Raw genomic sequence first — 23,908 nt, 5'->3', positions numbered from 1 at the left:
CTGTCAACAGCTGGTCTATGTGTGTGAATGACTGTGTGTGCTTCGCCAGGGTATAAAAGAGCAATTAGCACAGTGTGGCAGTTAGTCAGTGGAGGGCTTACAGATAGGAGCTCCTAGGTGGTCAAGCGTATGCACGCACCGGCAACTCAGACTTATATGTTGTTGTTGTACCAGTTTGATGTTTTCTATATTTCGTCAGCTTACTTCTGTTGAGTGTCCAGATCCAGGAACTCTGCCACTAATATGGGGTGCGTCCAGAGAGACCTGGGTCTGGCTGACAGTTAAAGCGGTGACGTGTTTAGTGTGGCCTCTGGTCACAATCGGGACATACATCTTGAACGTCGACTTCAATCCTTGCTCTGTAGGAGTTGAGGCGCCTGCATCTGCCGGAACGTAATTGAGCCAGAAGTACTCTGGTTTGCCGGGAGAGGTCAATTTCTTCAGGTGCAATGGGAGGCGGTAGTTCTCCAAGGACTACACTAAACCGGTAGCTATTTACCACATCTGCTAAGGTGTCTACATGGATGTTGTCTAGACCCGCTAGATATGCCGCTCAATCTAGAGGTTCTCTCTTGTAGCGCTGAACCTCACGCTCTAAATCATGTAGATCTACATTAAGGCTTTTGGGCGGTGGATACCTATCCACAAGATGATGATTTGGATGGTCTCTGCGATAAAAGCCCAAAAGGTATTGCTTAGACACCATGTATTGGGTTGCCCAAAAAGTAATTGCGGATTTTTTAAAAGAAAGTAAATGCATTTTTAATAAAACTTAGAATGAACTTTAATCAAATATACTTTTTTTACACTTTTTTTATAAAGCAAGCTCAAAGTAACAGCTGATAACTGACAGAAGAAAGAATGCAATTACAGAGTCACAAGCTGTGAAAAAATTTGTCAACGCCGACTATATGAAAAATCCGCAATTACTTTTTGGGCAACCCAATAGATAGATGTAGACTAAGTTACATTGCTCCAAGTGTTCCAGCCACATAGTCCGACGACGAGGATGCAGTAGACGACGACAACGACGATGCTTGTGAACTGCTGTCTATGTTCGCACAGCACCTTGCAACATATTCAGTATGACTATACTCCCGTAGTGATGTAAGGCCAGAGCAATATCGGAAATGTACCCACTACATGTACCGGTTATGGTTACCGACCGATGATGGAGGCGGTTTTGGCAAACCGACCAGAACCAGGGTCCGGGGTTCTTTTCAATTACGGCACGGACCAGAAGCGTGCGGAAAAGGCACTCCGGGATGTGCCTCTCCCATGACGGAAAAAGGACGAACACGTACACTTAGGCGGCAGCCCTTGCCGATGAAGGATTCCATCGGGTCAATCCGATGCGTACAACCAACTGCCATGGGATTGTAAGTAATCTGCTATTGGTCTTGGGTTATTAGAGCCTGCCTGAGTAAACACTCTATTGCTCTCATAACCGGTCTACTGCTCTCATAACCGGTCTACTGCTCTTATAACCGGTTGAGTTGAGAACTCAAAAGGATACTTCGACAGCAGCAGCTAGTAAGGCATCTAAGGAGACATCGTCCACACCGCAAGTGTCCTTTGTCCTGAGGAAGAGTGGTACCATTGCATTCTCAACTGCTCCTGTATGCGTAAGGAAACTCATCATGACAGGATCGAACAAATCTTGTGAGGATGAACTTCTGGCGAACTCAGAGTACGAGGCTAACGCAACAGTTGTCGAAATTCTGAATCCTGACTATGGTCCGGTTTCTGCAGATCAATCTCTACCATTGCAAGGTCGCTTCGGTGGCACTAAAGATCCTTCTGATGGGACCATTAGTGTGTGGAGGAATGGTTTGTAGACTTAGTACTCCTGTATATTCGTTTTGTATATCGGGGACCCCAGAGCAATTGTTTATTCAAAGACTCACTGAATTCGGACAAAAACTGCAGCTGTTATTGGCATAATACCCTAAATCAAATTTGATCTGATAGGGATCTTATAAGATTCGAATGTAGGGGGGGCAATAAATGCGGCTTGTACGAGTTTAAAACCTCAAATCGAAAGATCGGTCTATATGTCAGCTATAAAGCTAAATCATAAAGGGACCTACTGGGGCTGTTATGACGAGCGTGACGATGTAAAGCTTCGAACCATCAGCACTGGGTTTGATGGTACAAGCGACCTTTAGTTGGCAGAAGCCATGGCGAGCAGCTTTGAGGAGAACCGCCCTCTCATTTTCCCAGGTAAGAAGTCGCAGCCTGTTTGGTGTGGAATGGATAGCAGAGGAAACTAATGCTGTACAACAAGGACAGCCGTACCAGGCTAGGTACGGATTGGGACTGAGGTGAGATCGGCTAAGAGGGCTTGATGCGTGGGCTTCTGTGAGTCAATGGAGGGAACGAGTCCTCTAGTCTTCGGAGAGTGTTATCTAAGAACCCGAAGACCGTCTGAATTGAATGTTGGAGACCATAGTAGAAGTCATTGTGTAAAATTTAAGCCAATTCGAATAAGAATTGCGCCCTTTAGGGGCTCAAGAAGTAAAATAGGGAGATCGGTTCATATGGGAGCTGTATCAGGCTACAGACCATATTTGACACGTATGTTGAAGGTTATGGGAAAAGCCGAATCGGAAAAGGAGCTCTCTTATCATTGAGCTTAAATTAAACTTGAATTGGACAGCACTGATATGATAAGTGTGAAGCTTGCCCCTGTTCCTTAATAGGGCAAATTTGCATTTGCATCGGAAATCCTAACACTTACAACTTCTGTGAAGTAAAGCAATAAATGCGGCTTTTAGAGGCTCAAGTTCCTAGCTCGACAGCTTGGTCTATATGGCGACTATATCTCAATATGGTCCAAGTTCGGCTCGACTATCGGGGGTCCTAGTGCAATTCATTGTTTCAAATTTCTATGAAATCTAACAATAAATGCAAAATTTATGGCCTAAAACCGTAAATCAGTTCGTGTGGAAACTATATACAAATATGGTCCAACAGGGATCACAATCGTTATCGGAGGGCCTAGCGCAACTCTCTATTCCAATTTTTACCGCAATTCGGTCATAAATGCCCTAAATCTGCAGATTGGTTTATATGGCAGCTTTCCAAATATGGTAGTATCTGTTAAAATTTCCTCAAAGCCGGTCAATAAATGGGCCTTTTATGGACTCAAGACTCTACATATATCCAAATATGATCCAAATCCCATGGCAGCCGGTTGTACGTACCGGATTGATCCGATAGATACCTTCATGGGTAAGGGCTGCCGCCTCAGAGTGTAAAATACACTGCTACAACAACAAATATGATCCGCTTTGGCCCGCTCAATAACTTAACTTGCGTGTGAATCTGAATCGAATTTCAACTCAATTCTAAAATTTTTAAGGCCACTGATTACGAAAGAAGGATGGATAGACACACGGATATCGTGTTTTTCAATTTTACGATTTTGTAGGATCCGATATGCAATGTTCTGATCGTCTTCTCATTTGATATTGCCCAATGAGCCCGTTGACACTTGAAAAAAGCATGCTTAATGTGGGTGTAAAATAAGAATTTTAAGATTGACTTTAGCACGATTTTTTTTGTGTACCTCTCTTCTATGGTGTTGGGTATGAAAAGGTAAATTTTTTTAATTGAAAATTCATCAACTTACTTGAGGGCATCATGATTTATCAATCCCAAAGCATTTACTGCAGCATCACGAACATCTGGCACCTCACAACGTAATAGAGGCACCACCAACTTGTACAGGGCCTGTGGTGACGCTGTTCCCAAAGCTGATTTATCGCTGCGGTCAGCATTCAGTGAGTCAGGCGAAGAACTACAAGAGATGAATATATCAAAATCAAAAAAGAAAGAAACATTAGACATCCAAATTGAAACTAAACTTGAACTGTATAAAACAAAATAGAAGAACTTCATTCAGGGAACTAAAGCATCATCCAATCCATAATTGCTTAAAAAAGGGTAACGCAAAAAAATTAAATTTTTCTTTATATAACCATATCGGTGGCTCAATCATGTACAAGTATAAATGTCCCGTCATGCCAATAGAAAAAGAACACAAAAGTAGAATCAATGCTAAAACATTTAATTCAAGCTGGAATTTGTAAAAACGAAACAGCGAAATTTTTGCAGAATAAAAACAAGTAAGAATGGGCTTAAATCGGGCAAAGCCGAACTTTTGATATCCTATACCTTATTGGGTATTCAGGCTAAGTCATTTAAATTTGCTTAAATTTTAAAGGTAGAATTTTGACCAAAATCCGTGTCAAATGGTAGTTGTATAGGAAATGGCTGTACAAATTTTTGAGATGATTGGTTGATAAATGCGCTTGCAGAGGCTTTAGAAGTGTAAATCGGGCGATAGATAACCATGGAACTATATCTAAATTTGAACCGATTATTATCAAATTCTTGCCTTGCACAGCCGAGCAGATAAAGAAAATGGAGAAAGTTGGGAACCACAACTTTGAGACAGTCAATAATTTTATCTTCCTCGGCACCGCCATAACCGAAACGCTATACAAGACACTGATACTACCCGTGCTGTTATATGGTTCTGAAGCATGGGTACTTGTGAAAGCAGATGAGGCAGTGCTTGGAGAGTTTGAGAGAAAGGTTCTTCGTAAAATATATGGACCAGTTTGCGTTAACGGAGAATATAGGCGACGTATGAACCACGAGCTGTATGAGCTGTATGACGACGATAGCATAGTTACACGCATCAAAATACAACGGCTGCGTTGTCTAAGCCATGTTATCAGAATGGATGAAGAAGCTCCAGCAAAGAAGTTTCTTGAAGGCGAACACGGTGGTACACGCAAACCGGGATGACCAAAAGCCCGATGGAAAGATCAAGTTGTGGGAGACACCTCGAAACTTGGTGTCAGAGATTTTAGAATGAGCGCAGAAGATAGAGGCGCTTGGAACGCTATTGTACGTTCGGCTAGTGGAACAAATATTCTGTCATAGCCAATTAAAGTAAAGTAAAATCATCAAATTCACCAGTGATGTAAATTTGATAAAAGAAGCTCTCGTGCAAATTTTCGTAAGAATTGGTTGACAAATGACCCCATTTTAGCAATATTAGTCCAAATCGGACGAACATATAAATGGGAGCTTTATCCAAATCTGAACCGATTTCTTCAAATTCCAACAGGCCTTGTCCCCAGGCCCAAAAAGAAACCTCTGCCAAATTTCTTTAAAATTGAGACCTGTTTTTTGTACACAAGTTAACAGACAGACAGGCGGACATACCTAAATCGAATAAGGAAATGATATTGGCTCGATCCACATACTTATCAATTGGTCTAGCCCTCTTCCTTTTGTGTGTTACAAACATAATGCACTAAATTACAACACCCTGTACCACAGTAGTGGTGTAGGGTATAACAACCCTGTACCACAGTAGTGGTGTAGGGTATAACAACTCAGTAGCTGAAATAGATCCAGACAAAAAGCTATTTGGTAAAACAAATTGGTTAAAATAAATTACGTATCAAGAAACAGGGGGAACGCCCCACCCTAACGGACATATTAAAAGATTGGGACAATATAAGTATCAAACACGTAAAAGCATGCCAAGTTCGACCGGGCCGAATCATGGGCACCCACCACCATTGATTCCGCAAAAAATGTACTCAAAAAAAAAAACTAAGTTGAAGGGCATAGTTGTAATTTTTGCACCAAATTGCTTCCAAACCGGGCAAAAATTTAAACATCTGTTGGCCGTAGAAGTTCTAGCGATCTGCATAAGATGTGAATTCGAGAGTTAGGTTTATATGATAGCTATATCAGTCTATAAATCGATTTGAACCATAATAGTTGAAAGTCATAATAGAACATTATGTGCAAAGTTTCAGCTAATTAGGATGAAAATTGCGACTTCTCTAGAGGCTCAAGAAATAAGGATCCAAAATCGGCGTATATGGCAGCTATATCAAAACATGTACTGATTTGGCCCATTTATAATCCCAACCGACCTACACAAATACAAAGTATATGAGACAAAATTTCAAGCTGCTAGCTTCACTCCTTCGAAAGTTAGCGCGCTTTCGACGGACAGACAGACGGACGGACAAGGCTAGATCCACTTAAAATATTATGACGATCAAAAATATATGTACTTTTTAGGGTCCTAGACGAATATTTCGAAGTGTTACAAACAGAATGTTGAAATTAGTATACTCTCCATCCTATGGTGGAGGGTAGAAAAACGATCCAGCCATACCCGTCCGCCCGTCTGTTAAAATCACGATACAGGCTTTAAAAATTTAGATAATTACTTGAAACTTTGCACAGGTTCTTTTTTTCTCATAGGCAGGTTAAGTTCGAATATGGGCGGTATCGCACTATATCTTGATATAGCCCGAACTGCTAATTTTTGGTCTTGGGGCAATTAATGCCACATTTATCATTTGATTTCGCTGAAATTTGACCCAAAGTGTTGCAAAATTTTCCACAATGTGTTACAAAGTTTCAGCCAAATCGGGTAATAATTGCTCCCACCAGAGGCTCAAGAAATCAAGATGCCAGATCGGTTTGTATGGTAGCTATATAAGGTTATGGACCGAGTTAAATTATATTTGGCACAGTTGTTGGAATTCATAACAAAACACGTCATGTCAAATTTCAGCCAAATCGGACAATAATTGCGCCCTCTAGAGGCTCAAGATGTCAAGACCCCAGATATGTTTAAATGACAGCTATATCAGATTTTGGACCTGTTTCAAACACACTTAGCATAGTTGTTGAACAGAAGGACGTACAAGGCTAAATCGACATAAAATACCATGTACTTTTTGGGGTCTTAGACGAATATTTCGAAGAGTTACAAACAGAAATGAGTATACTCCCCATCCCATGGTGGAGGGTATAAAAACGATCCAGCCATGTTCGTCCGTCCGTCCGCCAGTTGAAATCACGTACAGGCTTTACAAATTTAGATAATTAATTGAAACTTTGCATAGATTCTTTATTTCGAATATGGGCTATATCGCACTACATCTTGATATAGCCCGAACTGCTGATTTAAGGCCTTTAAGACTGTTCTCCCAAAAATGCGCATTTATTATCGAATCTAGCTAAAATTTGCCACAGTGACCTATGTTAGGTTTTTCGACATCTATATTTGGATACAGCTGCCATAATGACCGATCTACCGATTTAAGGCCTTCGGCGGGAATAGAACCCACGCCCCCCGTACTGGTACACGGACATGTACTAGTACATCTTTTTAACTGTTACTTGTTATACCCACCACCGAATGATGAGGTTACATTTATTTTGTCATTCTGTTTGCAACATATCCAAATACTCATTTCCGACCCTTTTAAGTACATATGTACATTCTTGTTCGTCGTAAAAAGCTAAGACGATCTATCCATGTCCTTCGGTCTGTCCAATATGGTCCAGATTTGTTTATACCTTAATATAACCCCCATTTATACCGATATCCTAATTTGAGGACCTAGACCCCCAAAAAAAACACATTTAGTACCAGATTAGCCTTTACATAGAACGAACTCCCGATTGAAGGTCACTAGCCGATTTGGCACAATGATTTGTATTAAGATCCTCGACGTCCGCGTTGTGTATGGTTTAGACAGGGCCATTTTTGGGTATAGCCCCCATACAGACCGATTTCCCGATTGAAGGTCTTTCACCCATAAATAGCGTGTTTATTACCAGATTTTGTCGAAATTAGGCAGAGTGAGCTACGGAGATCAACGCTCTTCTGAAATCTATCGTTGCACCCTAAAGAAGATTGGCGAGATCTGGCCAGACGGAGCACTAGATTTAGTCAAGAAGGCAGATATTCCTTCTCGACCAGTGGCACACGCTTGGATTCCATGGATTCCCTCAGATCCTCAATCCATACTTTGGTGACTAAGGAACTGTAATTTCAATCTTTCAACCACCTGTTGGAAGATTGGTAAATTGGATGAGGCTGGCTGCGGTTGGACACATGCACTATTCATACTAAACACCAACTGTTTAGCTGAGCAGAACAAGTCTGAAGGAGTTGAATTCTACGAATTGATTCTGGAAGTTGGTTGAATCTACACTGTAGATGTTGTGGGCTTGGGGAATCAGGAGACGACACAGCATTTGTTGCTGAACACCTGCCTGAAAAACTATCGACCACATCTCTAAGGTCTGACGGATTGCAAGAGACTAAAAATACCCCTGCCACAATCAAAACAGGTGGGCAATGCGTAGAAACGGGACCCGACGAGCCCTGTGTGGGTGAGTCACCCGGTTATAATGGCCTTAAGGAGTGCCCCAGCTTGGTAGGACGAAACTCAAAAGATGCTTTAACAGTAGAAGCAAATGAATGAGGAATCGTCCACATCGCAAATCTCCAGTGTCCTGCGGAAGAGTAGATCCACTCTTTCTCAACTGCCCCTGGATGCGCAAGGAAACTCATTATGACAAGATCGAATGGATCTTGTGAGAATGAACTCTTGGTGGACTCAGAAGACAAGCTGTTGTTGTACCAGTTTTTTGTGTTCTATATTTCGTCTGCTTGATGCTGTTGAGTATCCAGATCCAAGAACTCTACGACTACGATGGGGTGCGTACAGAAGGATCTGAGATCTGGGTCTGAGACGAGTGGGTTTGGTTGGAGAGTTAAACAGGTGACGTGTGTCGTGTGGTCCCTGGTCACAATAGGGACATACATCTAGCACGTCTGCATCAAACCTTGCTCCGTAGGAATTGAGGCGGCTGCATCTGCCAGAACTACTCTGGATTGCCGGGGGAAGTAATTTCCTCAGGTGAAACTGGAGGCGGTTCTCCAAGGATGACATTAACCCGGTAGCTATTTATCGCATCTGCTACCGTGTCTGCATGAATGTTGTTTAGACCCGCTTGATATGCCGCTTGATCTAGAGGTTCTCTGTTGTAGCGCTGAATCTCACGCTCTAGATCATGTACATCTACCTTAAGGCTTCCGGGCGGTGGATACCTATCCACAAGATGATGATTTGGATGGCCTCTGCGATGACAGAGCATGTAGTTATGTCGTCGCACTCGCAGGATCTTTGTCTCCTGATGGGGGTGGTCCACATGAGAATTGAGGAGACAGCCCGTCGCAATTCGCAGGGCCCCTTTCTGACAGATCTGAATATTATTCCACTGCGTGTCACACAGCTGACGAGACGACACTGGCGCTGCATAACTTACCATAGACCGGCCAATTGCTTTGAACGTGGTCAACAAGGTTTCTTTGTCTGCACCCCAAGTGCTGCCGACAAGTAAATTGAGGACCTTGTTCCTACTTTTGACTTTATCGAAATTTGCTGTTGCATGTGTATTCACCTCACGCGTATTTGTAGTGAACAATGTGGCTGAAGATTTGGTGGCAGATATCTTCAGATCTTACATCCTCTTCAACAGATTGGGTCATATTAGGATATAGCGTTTATATGTATCGGTCTACCGTTGTATGGCTTGAACCCATATAAGACTCTTTTATAACCAGATTTTGCTGAAGCTTTGAACAGTGAATTGTGCTGAGTTTAGTATAGATCGGACCATATTTTGATATATAACTGCTATTTCTAACGAAATATTGTTTCCATACATCGTAGATGGTGGGTTCCAAAGTTCGGGCCTGCTGAATTTATTTTTTACTTATTTGTTGAATTTGATGCGTGGTGATATCGTTGGAGGCCACCGTAACGGAGAGTTTGACATGTCCGAATCCTGGCGAGAACATCAGAGTTACAACGGTGGTTATCCCCTCCCAATACTGACGATAATTGTGAAATATTTTGCCATGTTTAAACTTCTGCCCAAAGTGGTGTCGGTTTGTCATTCGGACTCGATTATAAAATGGAGATACCTTACCATTGAGCTAAAACTTGAATCGGGCTGCACTCATTGAAAGGTGAGAAAATTGCCCCTATTTCTAAAAGAAATGTTCATGGGCAAATTTGCATTTGATTTCGTTGTTTGTCTGTTGAAATAACGCTACAGTCTTCAAAAATAGAGATATTGAGCTGAAACTTTGCACAGATTCTTTTTTTTTTTTTTGTCCATAAGCAGGTTAAGTTCGAAGATGGGCTATATCGGACTATATCTTGATATAGCCCCCATATAGACCGATCCGCCGATTTAGGGTCTTAGGCCAATAAAAGCCACATTTATTATCCGATTTTACTGAAATTTGGAAAAGTGAGTTGCGTAAGGCCCTTCGACATCCTTGTTAAATTTGGCCCAGATCGGTCCAGATTTGGATATAGCTGCCATATAGACCGACCCTCCGATTTAAGGGGTTAGGCCCATAAACGCCACATTTATTATCCAATTTTGCTGAAATTCGAGGCAGTGAGTTGTCTTAGGCCCTTCGACATCCTTCTTCAATTTGGCTCTGATCGGATCAGATTTGGATATAGCTGCCATATAAACCGATCCCTCGATTTAAGGTTTAAGGGCCATAAAAGGCGCATTTATTGTCCGATATCGCCGAAATTTGGAACAGTGAGTTAAGTTAAGCCCCTTGACATACTTCGGCATTATGGCACAGATCGATCCAGATTTGGATATTGTTGCCATATAGACCGATCTCTCGGTTTTAGGTTTTGGGGCCATCAAAATCGTATTTGTTGTCCGATGTCGCCGCCATTTGGTACAGTGAGTTGTGTTAGGTCCTTCGACAATTTGTGTTAGGTCCTTCAATTTCACTCAGATCGGTCCAGGTTTGGATATAGCTGTCTTATAGACCGATCTCTCGATTTAATGCTTTGGGCCCATAAAAGGTGCATTTATTGTCCGATGTTGCCGAAATTTGGGACAGGGAGTTAAGTTAAGCCCCTCCATATATTTCTACAATTTGGTCTAGATCGATCAAGATTTACATACAGCTGCCAAATAGACCGATATCTCGATTTAAAGTCTTGGCCCCAAAAAAGGCGCACTTATAATCCGATTTAACTGAAATTTGGCACATTGACTATGTTAGGCTTTTCGACATCCATGTTGTATATGGTTCAGATCGGTTTATTTTTAGATATTGCTACTAAAAAGACCAATATTTTGTTATACACAATTAAACAATGACTTGCACTTATTAGCATTTGGTCCAAATCGGATAATATTTCGATATAACTGCTATGGGACATAAGGTATGCAATTTTCACCGGATTTTATTGAAAGGTGGTTTACATATATACCCGAGGTGGTGGTTTCCAAAGTTCGGTCCGGCCGAACTTAACGTCGTTTTACTTGTTCTTATTCAAATCTTCTGCAGGTTTGGGACCACGTATACTATGTTACTGCAGCTGTCCCTGCAGTATTAATTCAAAGCCCTTTTAAATTCAAATTCAATTTTAATTGTTAAAAAATCTAAATTATTTAAATTAAACGTCCCCAATTCATTGCAAATGCCCTGGTAAAATGAGTTCAACCCCAAGAAATGATTGTTTTTTTTTTGGGGGGGTTTTTTCATCATTTAATTAAAATTCCAATTACAATAAAGTACCAATTAATTAATAATGAAACTTCATAAACGATAAAAAAGGATTTTGTTCAATTGGAGATATAACTAACAGAAAATGTATGTTAGGATTGGTGTTGAGGTTGAAGGGAGGCATACAATGGCATATAACTGGAGAATTTTCCGGCACGTATTCCTATTAACTTGAATTCAATAAACTTTCAGGTAGTTGCGTAGCTTCTTTTGTGCTATAGTACAGAGTTGACAGTCTAAGAGTTTGGAAATTAAAAACAAAAAAAAACAGGGAACGCAGCACTGAGATTGGCGAGACCAACAGACATAATATCGTATGTACTACGTTTAAGCCGTATTAGTTGGATAAAATCCAAAATGAACAACTACCATTCAAACTCAAAATCTCATTCAATAACAAAAAGATATTCTTCTAGTTTTCGCAGCGTTTTATAGATGATATAATTATGCTTCTTCGCCTTGATATCTTGATAAAAATACCCAAAATCTCCATACCGGGAAAAGTAGTGGAGGTATCAATGTTTGAATGGCAAAAACTAGTTTTCAACGATCTTAGGGACAATAAGTAAAAGCGTGCCAAGTTCAGTCGGGCCGCATCTTGGGAACCCACAACCATGGATTCTGTTAAAATGTGGGAGCTTTGTCTGGACCGTACTTGGCACAGTTGTTGAAAGTCATAACAGAACACTATGATCATAATTTCAGCCAAATTGGTTTATATGGGATATATGGGTGATAGACCGATTCAGACCGTACTAGGCACAGTAAATGAAAGTCATAACACAACACTATGTGCAAAATTTCAGCCAAACCGGATGGAAATTGTGGTTTCCAGGGACTCAAGAAAACAAATCGGGAGATCGGTTTATATAGGAGCTATATATATTATAAACCAATTTGGGTGGACTGTACTTGGCACAGTTGTTGGAAGCCATAACAGAACACTATGTGCAAAATTTCAGCCTAATCGGACAAAAATTGCGACATCCAGGGGATCAAGAAGTCAAATCAGGAGATCGACCACAAGTCAAATCGGAAGATATAACCAGCAAGGAAAGGCAAAAGTCAGGCGGAGCCGACTATATAATACCCAACACCACCGAGTCAACATACATACTATTTTCAATATATGAAACCGATTGAAAAACTGAATAGAACCTTGTAAGATTTTTTTCGATAGGACTTAAATCGTCGCTACTACAGACTTTAAGCGTCATATCGGATGAAAGATATATCGGATATATATCTAAATCTAGACCGACTTTAAATGAAATTTAGCACACGTGCTAAGACGTTAAACACCTCACGCTTAATTTTATAAAGTTCGAATCAAAATGGTGGCGACTACAGCCTTATGGAATGAAAGAGATATATGGAACCCATATCTCAATTTTAACCAAGTTTCATAAAAACATAAATAAAATACATCATGCTAAATTGTGTAAAGATCGGACCAAAACTGTGACTTTTACAGACTTAAAATGCAATATTGGCTGAAAGATATATATGGGAGCTAAATCTAAATCAATTTTGCACAGGTATTAAAACGTAAAATAAAACATCTCATGTTATATTTTGTAAGGATCGGTCCAAAATTGTGGCTACTCCAGCTTTAAATGCCATATCGGATGAAAGATATATATGGGAGCTATATCTAAATCTGATCAGATTTTGATGAACATTTGCACATATATTGGGTCATCACAAAAACCTCTTCATGCCATATTTGGTAAATATGGGACTAAAATTGTGGCTTCTTCAGCCTTAATAGGTCAAATCGGATGAAAGATATATATGGAAGCTATATCAAAATCTGATCCGATTGTAATGAAATTTTGAACACATATTGGGGCGTAAAAAAACACTTTGTTCCAAATTTTGTAAGGATCGGTCCAAAATTGTGGCCTCTATAGCTTTAAAAGGCATATCGGATGAAAGGTATATATGGGAGCTATATCTAAATCTGGACCGATTTTTTTTTTCAAAATCAATAGCGTTCGTCCTTGGACCAAAAAAGGGACTTGTGCAAAATTTTATAAAAATCGGACAACAAATGCCACCTATACCTTGATTACAAGAGTACATGGACAGACAGACAGACGGACAGACCTACATAGCTAAATCGAATCAGGAAGTTATTCTAAGCCGATCGGTATGCTTATCGATGGGTGTAGCTCTTACCCTTCTTTGCGTTGCAAACAAATGCACAGAGTTATAATAACCTGTACCGCAGTGTTCATTCTATTAAAGAACAGAGGCAAACTTCTCACATATCAATGAATGCTTTCCGATTGAAACTTAAGTTCTATGATAACTTACTTACTTACTTTAATTGGCTATGACAGAATATTTGTTCCACTAGCCGAACGTACAATAGCGTTCCAAGCGCCTCGATCTTCTGAGCTCATTCTAAAATCTCTGACACCAAGTTTCGAGGTGTCTCCCACAACTTGATCCTTCCATCGGGCTTTTGGTCTCCCCGCTTTGCGTGTACCACCGTATTTGCCTTCAAAAGACTTCTTTGCTGGACCTTCTTCATCCATTCTGACAGCATGACCTAGCCAACGCAGCCGTTGTATTTTGATGCGTGTAACTATGCTATCGTCGTCATACAGCTCATACAGCTCGTGGTTCATACGTTGCCTATATTCTCCGCTAACGCAAACTGGTCCATATATTTTACGAAGAATCTTTCTCTCAAATACTCCAAGCACTGCCTCATCTGCTTTCACAAGTACCCATGCTTCAGAACCATATAATAGCACGGGTAATATCAGTGTCGAGAGGTGGCCTTGTTTCTAAACTGCTTACTTAGTTCAAAGTAGCATCTGTTTGCCAGTATTATTCTTCGCTGTTGAGTTAAAGACATCCATTTCGTCTTATCTCCATTTACTGCCAGACCCATTTTCACTGACTCTCTTTCGATTCTTTCAAAGGCTGCAGTTACTATCTCCGGTGACCGACCTATGATATCGATATCGTCGGCATAGGCGTGTAGCATGTGTTCTCTTGTGATTAGTGTGCCATATCTATTCACATCTGCATCTCGTATAATCTTCTCCAGCAGGATATTAAAGAGATCACACCATAGGCTGTCTCCTTGTCTAAAACCTCGTTTGCTATTAAATGGTTCGTAGAGATTCTTTCCTATCCTTACTGAAGAACATGTTTGAGCAAGTGTCATCCTGCAGAGTCTTATTAAATTTGCAGGAATACCAAAATCGGACATGGCTTGAAATACCTTTGAACGTAAAGGAGTATCGAAAGCGGCTTTGTAGTCAACAAAGATGTGGTAGGTATTGATTTGTCCTTCTCGGGACTTTTCCAGAATTTGAATTGCTCATGTCTAGAGTCGCATTGATAGGGCTCAATTATCTCATTGAATTTTGGTTTTTATCTTTCACACAGTACGCTCGAGAGTATCTTCTATGCGATGGGGAGGAGACTTATTCCTCTGTAGTTGGCACATTCCGTCTTGTCTCCTTTCTTGTGTACGGGACATAGTATGCTGAGGTTCCAATCATCGGGTATCCCTTCTTCTAGCCAGATTGCACAGATAAGCTGATGCATACGCCTTATCAGCGTGTCGCCTCCGGTCTTAAATAGTTCAGCGGGTACCCCGTCGGCTCCTGCTGCCTTGTTGTTCTTTAGTCGGGTTACTGCTACTTGGACCTCATTCTGACTAGGAGGTAAACATTCTATACCATCATCAGGGATTGGTTCTGTGGTATCCTCTTCGCCGCCAACATCGGATACTAGCAGTTGGGTAAAATGTTCTTTCCATATCCTCAGCATGTTGTCTGTGTCAGTTACCAGATTTCCTTCTTTGTCTCTGAAGGAGGATGTGCCTGCACCAAAGCCATCGGTTTGGTGTTTAATTCTTTGGTAGAATTTCCGGACTTCATTCTGACTCCTGTACATCTCAATTCGCTCGCACTCACGTCTTTCCATATCCTTTTTCTTTCTGCGGAATAGACGTTTCTCCTCTCTCCTTCTCTCCCGATACCTCTCATTCATCTGGCGCGTTGCTACTGATTGCAGGGTTGCTCTATATTCCGTATTCTTGGCTTCAGTAGCATCTCGACACTCTTGGTCGTACCATGGATTTTTTGGAGGAGGCTTTCGGTACCCAAGTACGGATTTCGCGGCATTTTCCATGGAGTGGGCAATAGTTTGCCACTGCCCAATTATATCATCGGAACAAGGAGTGCTTTCATCAAGCAGTTGGGTCAATCGAGTGGAGTATGCCGCTGCCATTTGTTGTATCTGCAGCTTTTCAATGTCCAGCTTCCGTGCAGTGTCAGATCGTACTTTCCTCGCCATGTTCAAACGGGTGCGAACCTTTGCTGCAACAAGGTAATGATCCGAATCTATATTCGCTCCACGGATCGATCGTACATCTAACACGCTGGATGAATGCCTTTCATCTATCACAACGTGATCAATTTGGTTTCTCGTGTTTTGATCGGGTGACAGCCATGTGGCTTTATGGATATTTTTATGTTGAAATCTGGTGCTACTAACTACCATGTTTTTTGCCGCGGCGAAATCTATCAGCTTCAACCCATTACTGGACGTTATCTCGTGGAGGCTAAACTTTCCGACTTTTGGACCAAAAATGTCTTCCTTCCCTATTTTCGCATTAAAATCTCCCAGAACGATTTTAATATCATGGGCGGGGCAGCGGTCATATTCTCTCTCTAGGCGCTCGTAGAAAATATCCTTGGTCTGCTCGTCTTTGTCTTCCGTCGGGGCATGGGCACAAATAAGACTGATGTTGAAGAATTTGGCTTTTATGCGGATTTTGGCTAGCCTCTCATCCACCGGAGTAAAGCTGGATACATGGTGTTTCAATCTCCGATTAACCACAAATCTCCATAAAGAGTGCGAACATTCCAAGTGCAGATCCGCAAATCATGGTCCTTTTTCGTTTGCGTGGGTCTTCAACGTTGGGGGGTCCGTTTTTACTATTCCTTTTGTTTCTCATAGTAGTTCTCATAGTTTTCGGGGGGCAGGTTACTGGCCCAGCGCCCCAACCGTATGGGTTTTGTGGGATTGCACATGTATCCCTCGTTGTGGCAAGCCGCTTGCTCCAAGATCAGACGCTCGCCTCCAGCCGCTCCTTACCTGGGAGCAGACGCTGATGTTGGCCATTGGTTATTTGAAGGCGCCAATAACTCGCCTTGTCATCTCGAGTATCATTGGCACTCGTATTTAACTAAGAGCCAGTACCATCTGACTCCTCACTGAGACTCTCTTCCCGAAAATCGCTGACTGCCCGCGGCTGCATTTGCAGCTACTCCGCATAAAAACGGAGCTTTCCACCATTCGCAACCTGTGGACGCGCCCGGTAGCTTTCAGCTAAGCTTTCCGTGATAACGATGGACACCACACAAGTCGGAGCTCAAAGTTCCAGCCTATGTGGTGCTCTATGATAACGGACCTACTTTTTATAGCCGTATCATGCGACAGAACCATCTCATGCGACGTAGCTCACGTGGTAGCAGGGATGATCCCCTTTGATGTGCTTGCTAGGGAACATTCCAATATATATATATAGGAGAGTACTCTAAGACAGAAGCACGCCAAGAAAGGCCATTCGTAGGTCTGGGAGAGTATCAACGATGGAGATCGCCCGAAAGACGTTAAAAGCAACATAGAGATAGCAAAGTGCCGATTGTGTCTGAGAAAGTGGAGCAAGGCTATAATTGAGCCGGCCCCCCGTGACGTTATACCATCTGATAGTTACGTGGGGATAGGAGATGGGGGTATGGTTTAGAACGTAGAAATTTTGCATGCTTTTTATTGCGGGCTGAATAAATTTTTCAAAGATTCCACACCACCAGCGAGACAAAATAACAAGCTAAAGCGTGCTAAGATCGGCCAGGCTGAATATGGAAGCTTATCTGGTTATAGACTGATTCGGACCGTACTTGGGGCACAGTTGTTGGAAGTCATAACAGACCACTATCTGCTTCCAGGGGCTAAAGAAATCATATCGGGAGACCGGTTTATATGGAAGCTATATCATGTTATAGACCGATTCGGACCGTATTTGACCCAGTTGTTCGAAGTTATAACAGAACACCGCGTGCAAAATATTAGTCAAATCGGACAAAAATTGCGGCTTGCAATGACTCAAGAAATCAAATCGGGAGATCGGTTGTTATCGGGAGTTATATCCAAATCGGAACCGATATAGGCCATTTGCAATCCTCAACAACCTACATCAATGGAAGGTATCTGTGCAAAATTTATGCGTTCAACCGCTATCGTGATTTCGATAGACGGCCGGACGGACGGACATGGCTAAATCGACGCAGAATGTCGAGACGATAAAAAATATCCATACTTTATAGGGTCATAGCTCAATATTATGAGGCGATACAAACGGAATGACTAGATTACTATACCCCCATCCCACAAGTTGCCTACAGTGGAAACTGTCTGTCTGGGAGGAGAGAATGTTTCATTTATAGAAAGCGCAAAATATGGTGTTTTGTTGGACAGGAAATTAAACTTTAAATCCAACATTTTGGAAAGGGCAAGAAAGACTGCACTTGCCCTATACACCTGCAAGAGAGCCATTGACAAAAGTTGGGGGGTTTAGATCCCGTGTCATGCATTGGGTATACACTGCAGTTGTCAGACTTGTGTTGTGCTATATGGTGTTGTGGTCTGGTGGACGGCGCTTCAAAAGCCCGCCTACTGTTCAATACTTAACCGGATCCAAAAGTTGCCTTGTTTGCGCATAACAGTCGCACTGAGGACGACACCATCTGATGGACTGAATTTACATATTATGCTTCTGGACATTGTGGCTATACATACTGCCGTGAGGTTAAAGGAGCTTTCTAATTGTTTCTAATTGTAAGGATAATTAAGGAAGTGGTGGAATGGCTAAGATATAATGTCATTACGACGATTGCCATAAAAATCTTCAGGCCAGGCAGCCATTAAATCCCAGAAAAACGTATTTATTTCTGAACACAAAAATCGCCCTCGACTGTCGCAGATCTCTCAACGAGATTGCTGCACAGTTCTGGGTGCCGGGCCACAGAGAATCGTAAAGCGGACAAGGAACTACACTACACCTTCCAGGCATACTGGAATCTGTGGGTATGCATGCCTCTAGCGACATGTAAGCTAAGTTCTCAGGACCAAGCCCGAAGGACAACGAATGATACATGGTCACAAAGAGGAGGCTGTACGCATTTCAAAACTATGTGGCCTAATCTAGACTCTACCGCTTTGCTGTCATTGGCTAAAACAGACGTCTCAGTCATTATGCCCGTCATGACAGGTCACTGTCTAATCGGAAAACATGCTGACAGACTGAAGGTTGCCAGCAACGACTATTGCAGAAGCTGTGAGGACATCAAAGAAGAAGAGACTATAGAACACCTTCTGGTTATGTGTCCCGCACTAGCAGTCAGAAGGAGATTCACTTTAGGTTCTCATTTCTTAGAGAACCTGTCTGATTTAGTGGATGTGAACTTTTGCTTTTGGATGGTTCAACGGTAGGAACTGGAAGGCATCTTCCTTCTTCTGTTCTTGTGGTATCACAATGAACGTAAACGTCTTAGTTAGTCTGATGGTAAACTGTCACTAAAACCTAACCTAACCTAACTATACCCCCATCCTATGGTGGTGCGTATAAAAATAAGGGTATGCGATAAATCTATTCAAAGTATTTTTATATCCTCCACCATAGGATGGGGGTATACTAATTTCGTCGTTCTGTTTTTAACTCCTCGAAATATTCGTCTAAGACCCCATAAAGTATTTATATATTGTATATTATTGATCGTCATGATATTTCAAATCGATTTAGCCATGTCCGTCTGTATAAGTAAAGCTAGCCGCTTGAAATTTTGCACAAATACTTCTTATTAGTGTAGGTCGGTTGGGACTGTAAATGGGCTATATCGGTCCACGTTTTGATATAGCTACCATATAAACCGATCTGGGATCTTGACTTCTTGAGCCGCTAGAGGGCACAATTCTTATCCGATTAGGCTGAAATTTTGCATGAGGTGTTCTGTTATGACTTTCAACAACTGTGTCAAGAATAGTTTAAATCGGTCCATAACCTGATATAGCTGTCATATAAACCGATCTGGAGTCTTGACTTATTGAGCCACTAGAGGGCACAATTCTTATCCAATTACATGAGGTGTTTGGTTATGACTTTCAGCTGATGTGCTAAGTATGGTTCAAATCGTTCCATATCCTTGACTCTTGAGCCTGATATTTTTTACAATGGCTTCTCTCATGACCTTTAACAAACGTGTCGAATATGTTATGAATCTGTTTATAGCCTAATACAGCTCCCCTATAAACAGATCTCCCTATTTTACTTCTTCAGCCTCTAAAGTGCGCAATTCTTACTAGAATTGGCTGAAATTTTACACAAAGACTACTACTATGGTCTCAATTATTCAATTATGGTCCGAAATGAACCATTACTTGATATTGTTCCAATAACAAACAATTCATTTCTTTTATCCCTTGTTTGCCTAAAAAGAGATACTGTGGAAAAGGCTCGACAAATGCTATCCATGGTGGAGGGTATATAAGATTCGGCCCGGCCGAACTTAGCACGCTTTTACTTGTTTCTCTTGCTGCGTTTCTTCAATTTCAATCAAAGTTTTGATTTTAATGTTGAATAGAATGCTGATATCATTTGCTGTTAAATTAAAATAACAAATTATATCACATTCTTTAATGGTATATAAATTCCTTCAAAATCTTTTAAAAATACGACAATGATTGCCTTCGGGGTTTCTTAATTGTCTAAACGTTTACAAGATTCCTCGAATTACCCAAACATTTAAAAAGAATTGAAAGATTTGAACGAGCTTCTAAAACTAAAAACAAAACTTGAACCAATTGTACGAAAACTACTTGCCAAGTGTTTGTCCAACAAAGCTAATCAACATAATCTACTTTAACAAATTCAATAGAAGAACAAAAAAACATCTCTGGGGAAAAGCAAAAAAAAGCAATGGTAAAACACACACACACACTCAAATTTATCTTAAGGCAAATCTTGAATAAATGGCGAGGATTGTGTTGGGATTTTTCATACTCTTATTCCATTCACTTTCAGCTTCAGCCTCTAACTTATTTTGGGTTTTAATGCGAATGCGTTGGAATTGTCCTTTTTTAACCAAATTGTTTTTGTTTTGTTGCAAAATAACAAACAAAACAAACCAAACCAGAACAAAGACAAAAACAAAAACAAAAACTTGTGTACATCCGTAATTTGTTTTGTTTGTTTTTCATTGGAATTTTCTTACAATATTTACGCTTAATGCCTAAATTAAAATGAAAAAGTTTACCCCAGACGTTTTTGTCGCGCCTCTTTACGACCATACGATAACGGCAGGGTGAACCGTGTTACGATTCCTTCCGGTCCAAAGACATTCGAGGGTATATTGTCCAACGAATCGGAGAGTGAACGTGAATCCGATTGGTCTTGTAAACTAAAATGTTGTATTTTTTTTTTTTCATAAAAACAAAAACAAAGTTAACAGAAGTTTTTAAGGAACAAATCAAAGAAATAAACCAAAAAAACACAACAAACAGGTCAACGAAAATATTCCATAAAAAAAAACAAATTATAATAACAATAATGTTAAAAAGTTATTAACAACACAAATGTGTGTCTGATGTCCATGTGTGTATGTGAGTGGGTCTGTGTAGTTTAGTGGTGAGAGACAAAGGAAGGATAAAGGTTTGAAATGAGCATTTAAATTGAATGTGAAACCCAAAAATGAAACGAAAACACATACATCCAACATGAATTTCTAGTCTAAAAGTCTATGTGTGATAGATTTGTTGAAACAACGAATAGGCCACATCCGCACCGTGGGTGAAAAATAAAAAAAAAAAAAGAAACAAATATGCCATTTGAGAACGGATTAAGATAAGTCTTTGAAATGGTTGAAGCTGAGGTGTGCAAAATTTCAAGGCCCTAGGCGATCCGGGAACATCTTGGCAGGCCCCTGGCAGGCATAAACGAATAAAGAGATCTTAATAACTTTTATTGAATTTTGCAGATAAAAGTGCGTTAAAATCTTAACAATAAATTGTGCCCGAATATTTGTACAAAAATCCCCAAAATGCCCATTTTGGGCAAAAATAGTTTCCACATCGGCATTTGTTAGAAAATTTTTTGTGGAGGCTACATGTGTGTGCCCAAAAGGAGGATCTGGGCTTTGGAATTTGATAACTCGAGGGGGTTTTCCAATTTTTTTTATTAAAAAACAACCAAGAGCGTGCTTAGCTCGGCCAGGCCGAATCGTATACACACTCCACCATGGATCGCATTTGTCGAGTTCTTTGCGCGGTATCCCTTTTTACGCAAACAAAGAATAATGGATAAGAATTGCTATACTATTGGAGCTATATCAAGTTATGGTCTGATTCGGATCATCAATGAATTGAATGTTGAAGACCATAGGATAAGAATTGCGCCTTGTAGGGGCTCAAGAAGCAAAATCGGGAGATCGGTTTATATGGGAGCTGTATCAAGCTATAGATCGATTCAGACCATATATGACACGAATGTTGAATGTCATGGAAGAAGGCATTGTACTAAATTTCAGCCAAATCGGATAAGATCTGCGCCCTGTAGATGACTAATAGGTTTATATGGCAACTGTATCAGGTTATGTACCCATTTGAACCACTCTCCGCACAGTTGTTAAAAGTCATAACAAAACACCTCATGCTAAATTTCAGCCAAATCGGATTGCAAGAATTGCGTCCTCTAGTGGCTCAAGAAGTCAAGATCAAAGATCAGTTTATATGGCAGCTATATCAGAATACCTAGCAAAGTTGATGAAAGTCGTAATAAAACACCTCGTGCAAAATTTCAGCCAAATCGAATACTAATTGCGTCCTCTAGTGGCTCTAGAAGTCAAGATCCAAGACCGGTTCATCTGGCAGCTATATCCGGTTATGGACCGATTGAAACCATGCTAAGCACAGTTGTTGGAACTCATAACAGATGACCTTAAGTCAAATTTCAACAAAATCAAATAAGAATTGCCCCCTTTAGTAGCTGAAGAAGTCAAGTTCTAAGATCGGTATATGGCAACTATATCAGGTTATGAACCGATTTCAACCATACTTAGTACAGTTTTTGGAAATCATAACAAACCGCTTCATGTAAAATTTCAGCCAAATCGTATGAGAATTGCACCCTCTAGTGGCTCATGAAGTCAAGATCCAAGACCGGTTCATCTGGCAGCTATATCCGGTTATGGACCGATTTCAACAATACTTCGCACAGTTGTTGGAAGTCCTAACGAAGCGGCTTATGCAAAATTTCTGTCAAATAGAATGAGAATTGAGCACTCTAGTGGCTCAAGAAGTGAAGATCCAAGATCGGTTTATATTTCAGCTATATCAAAACATGAACCGATATGGCCAATTTACAACCCCAACCAACCTACACTAAAAAGAAGTATTTGTACAAAATTTTAGGCGCCTCACTTAACTCCCTCAAAAGCTAGCGTGCTTGCGACAGACAGACAGATGGACGGACAGACTGACGGACATGGCAAGACCGACTTAAAATATCATGACGATCTATAGCTTTAACATAGCCCCACAAAAAATAGTCTAAAGGCGTTAAATCGCATGATCTAGGCGGCCAATTGACCGATCCCGCACGTGAAATAAAAAATTCATCGAACTCGCCTCTGAATAAGTCCATTGTTACTCGTGCTGTGTGGCATGTGGCACCGTCTTGTTGAAACCACATGCCATGGAAGTCAAGCTCTTTAATTTTGGTAAAAGAAGTTGGATATCATTTCACGATAGCGCTCACCATTCACAGTTACGTTACGTTACGCATCTTCTTTGAAGAAGTACGTTCGAATGATGCCACCATGAGTTTCGTCGCTCAATGGAAGAAGCGCACGATGAATTTCCTTAACAGAGCATGCATTTTGAAAATAAAATTCAATAATTTGCAAGCGCTGTTCGTGTGTAAGACGATTCATGGTGAAATAGAACACGAAATGTGTGTGAGCTGATTAAACCAGCGCTGCCAAAAAGATAATAGCTTAAAAATCACCCTTTATATTCTCTAGGGGGTCTTAGACGAATATTTCGAGATGTTACAAACAGAATGACGAAATGAGTATACCCCCATTCTATGGTGGAGGGCACACACATATAGCACCCGTTTAAGCTGACATATCTTATTCGAATTTCGCTTAATAAAGCATCTACAATATGTCCTCTTCACAAATAAAAAAGAAACAAGTAATAGCGTGCTAAGTTCGGCCGGGCCGAATCTTGGGAACCCTCCATTATGGATTTTGCTAAACATGTATACAAACTAAATTTAGTTGAAGGGCATAATTTCATTCTACATACCAAGCTTCTGTCAAAATAGAATTAATTAAAGCTTCTAGGAACCGAACAAAGATG

At 40.8% G+C, this 23,908-nt stretch overlaps 1 protein-coding gene across 5 annotated transcripts in view; it reads right to left on the bottom strand.

Annotated features, from left to right (window-relative positions):
• Nucleotides 1-23,908, bottom strand: part of LOC106084960 (protein furry) — a 470,149-nt gene that overhangs the window by 294,938 nt on the left and 151,303 nt on the right. For 4 of the 5 annotated variants that reach the window (XM_059360195.1, XM_059360193.1, XM_013248949.2 and 1 more), the window contains 2 exons: nt 20,803-20,946; nt 3,635-3,802 (listed from right to left, as the gene is read on the bottom strand). In XM_059360195.1, the coding sequence (XP_059216178.1) occupies nt 3,635-3,802; nt 20,803-20,946 (312 nt within the window). The remainder of the gene's footprint in view (nt 1-3,634; nt 3,803-20,802; nt 20,947-23,908) is intronic. The other variant, XM_059360196.1, reaches the window with a different exon arrangement.

This window comes from Stomoxys calcitrans, chromosome 1 (assembly GCF_963082655.1).
Source record: "Stomoxys calcitrans chromosome 1, idStoCalc2.1, whole genome shotgun sequence".
Classification (NCBI taxonomy): domain Eukaryota; kingdom Metazoa; phylum Arthropoda; class Insecta; order Diptera; family Muscidae; genus Stomoxys; species Stomoxys calcitrans.
Note: the sequence above shows the minus strand (reverse complement) of the source record. Positions and strands in the feature narration are given on the sequence as shown.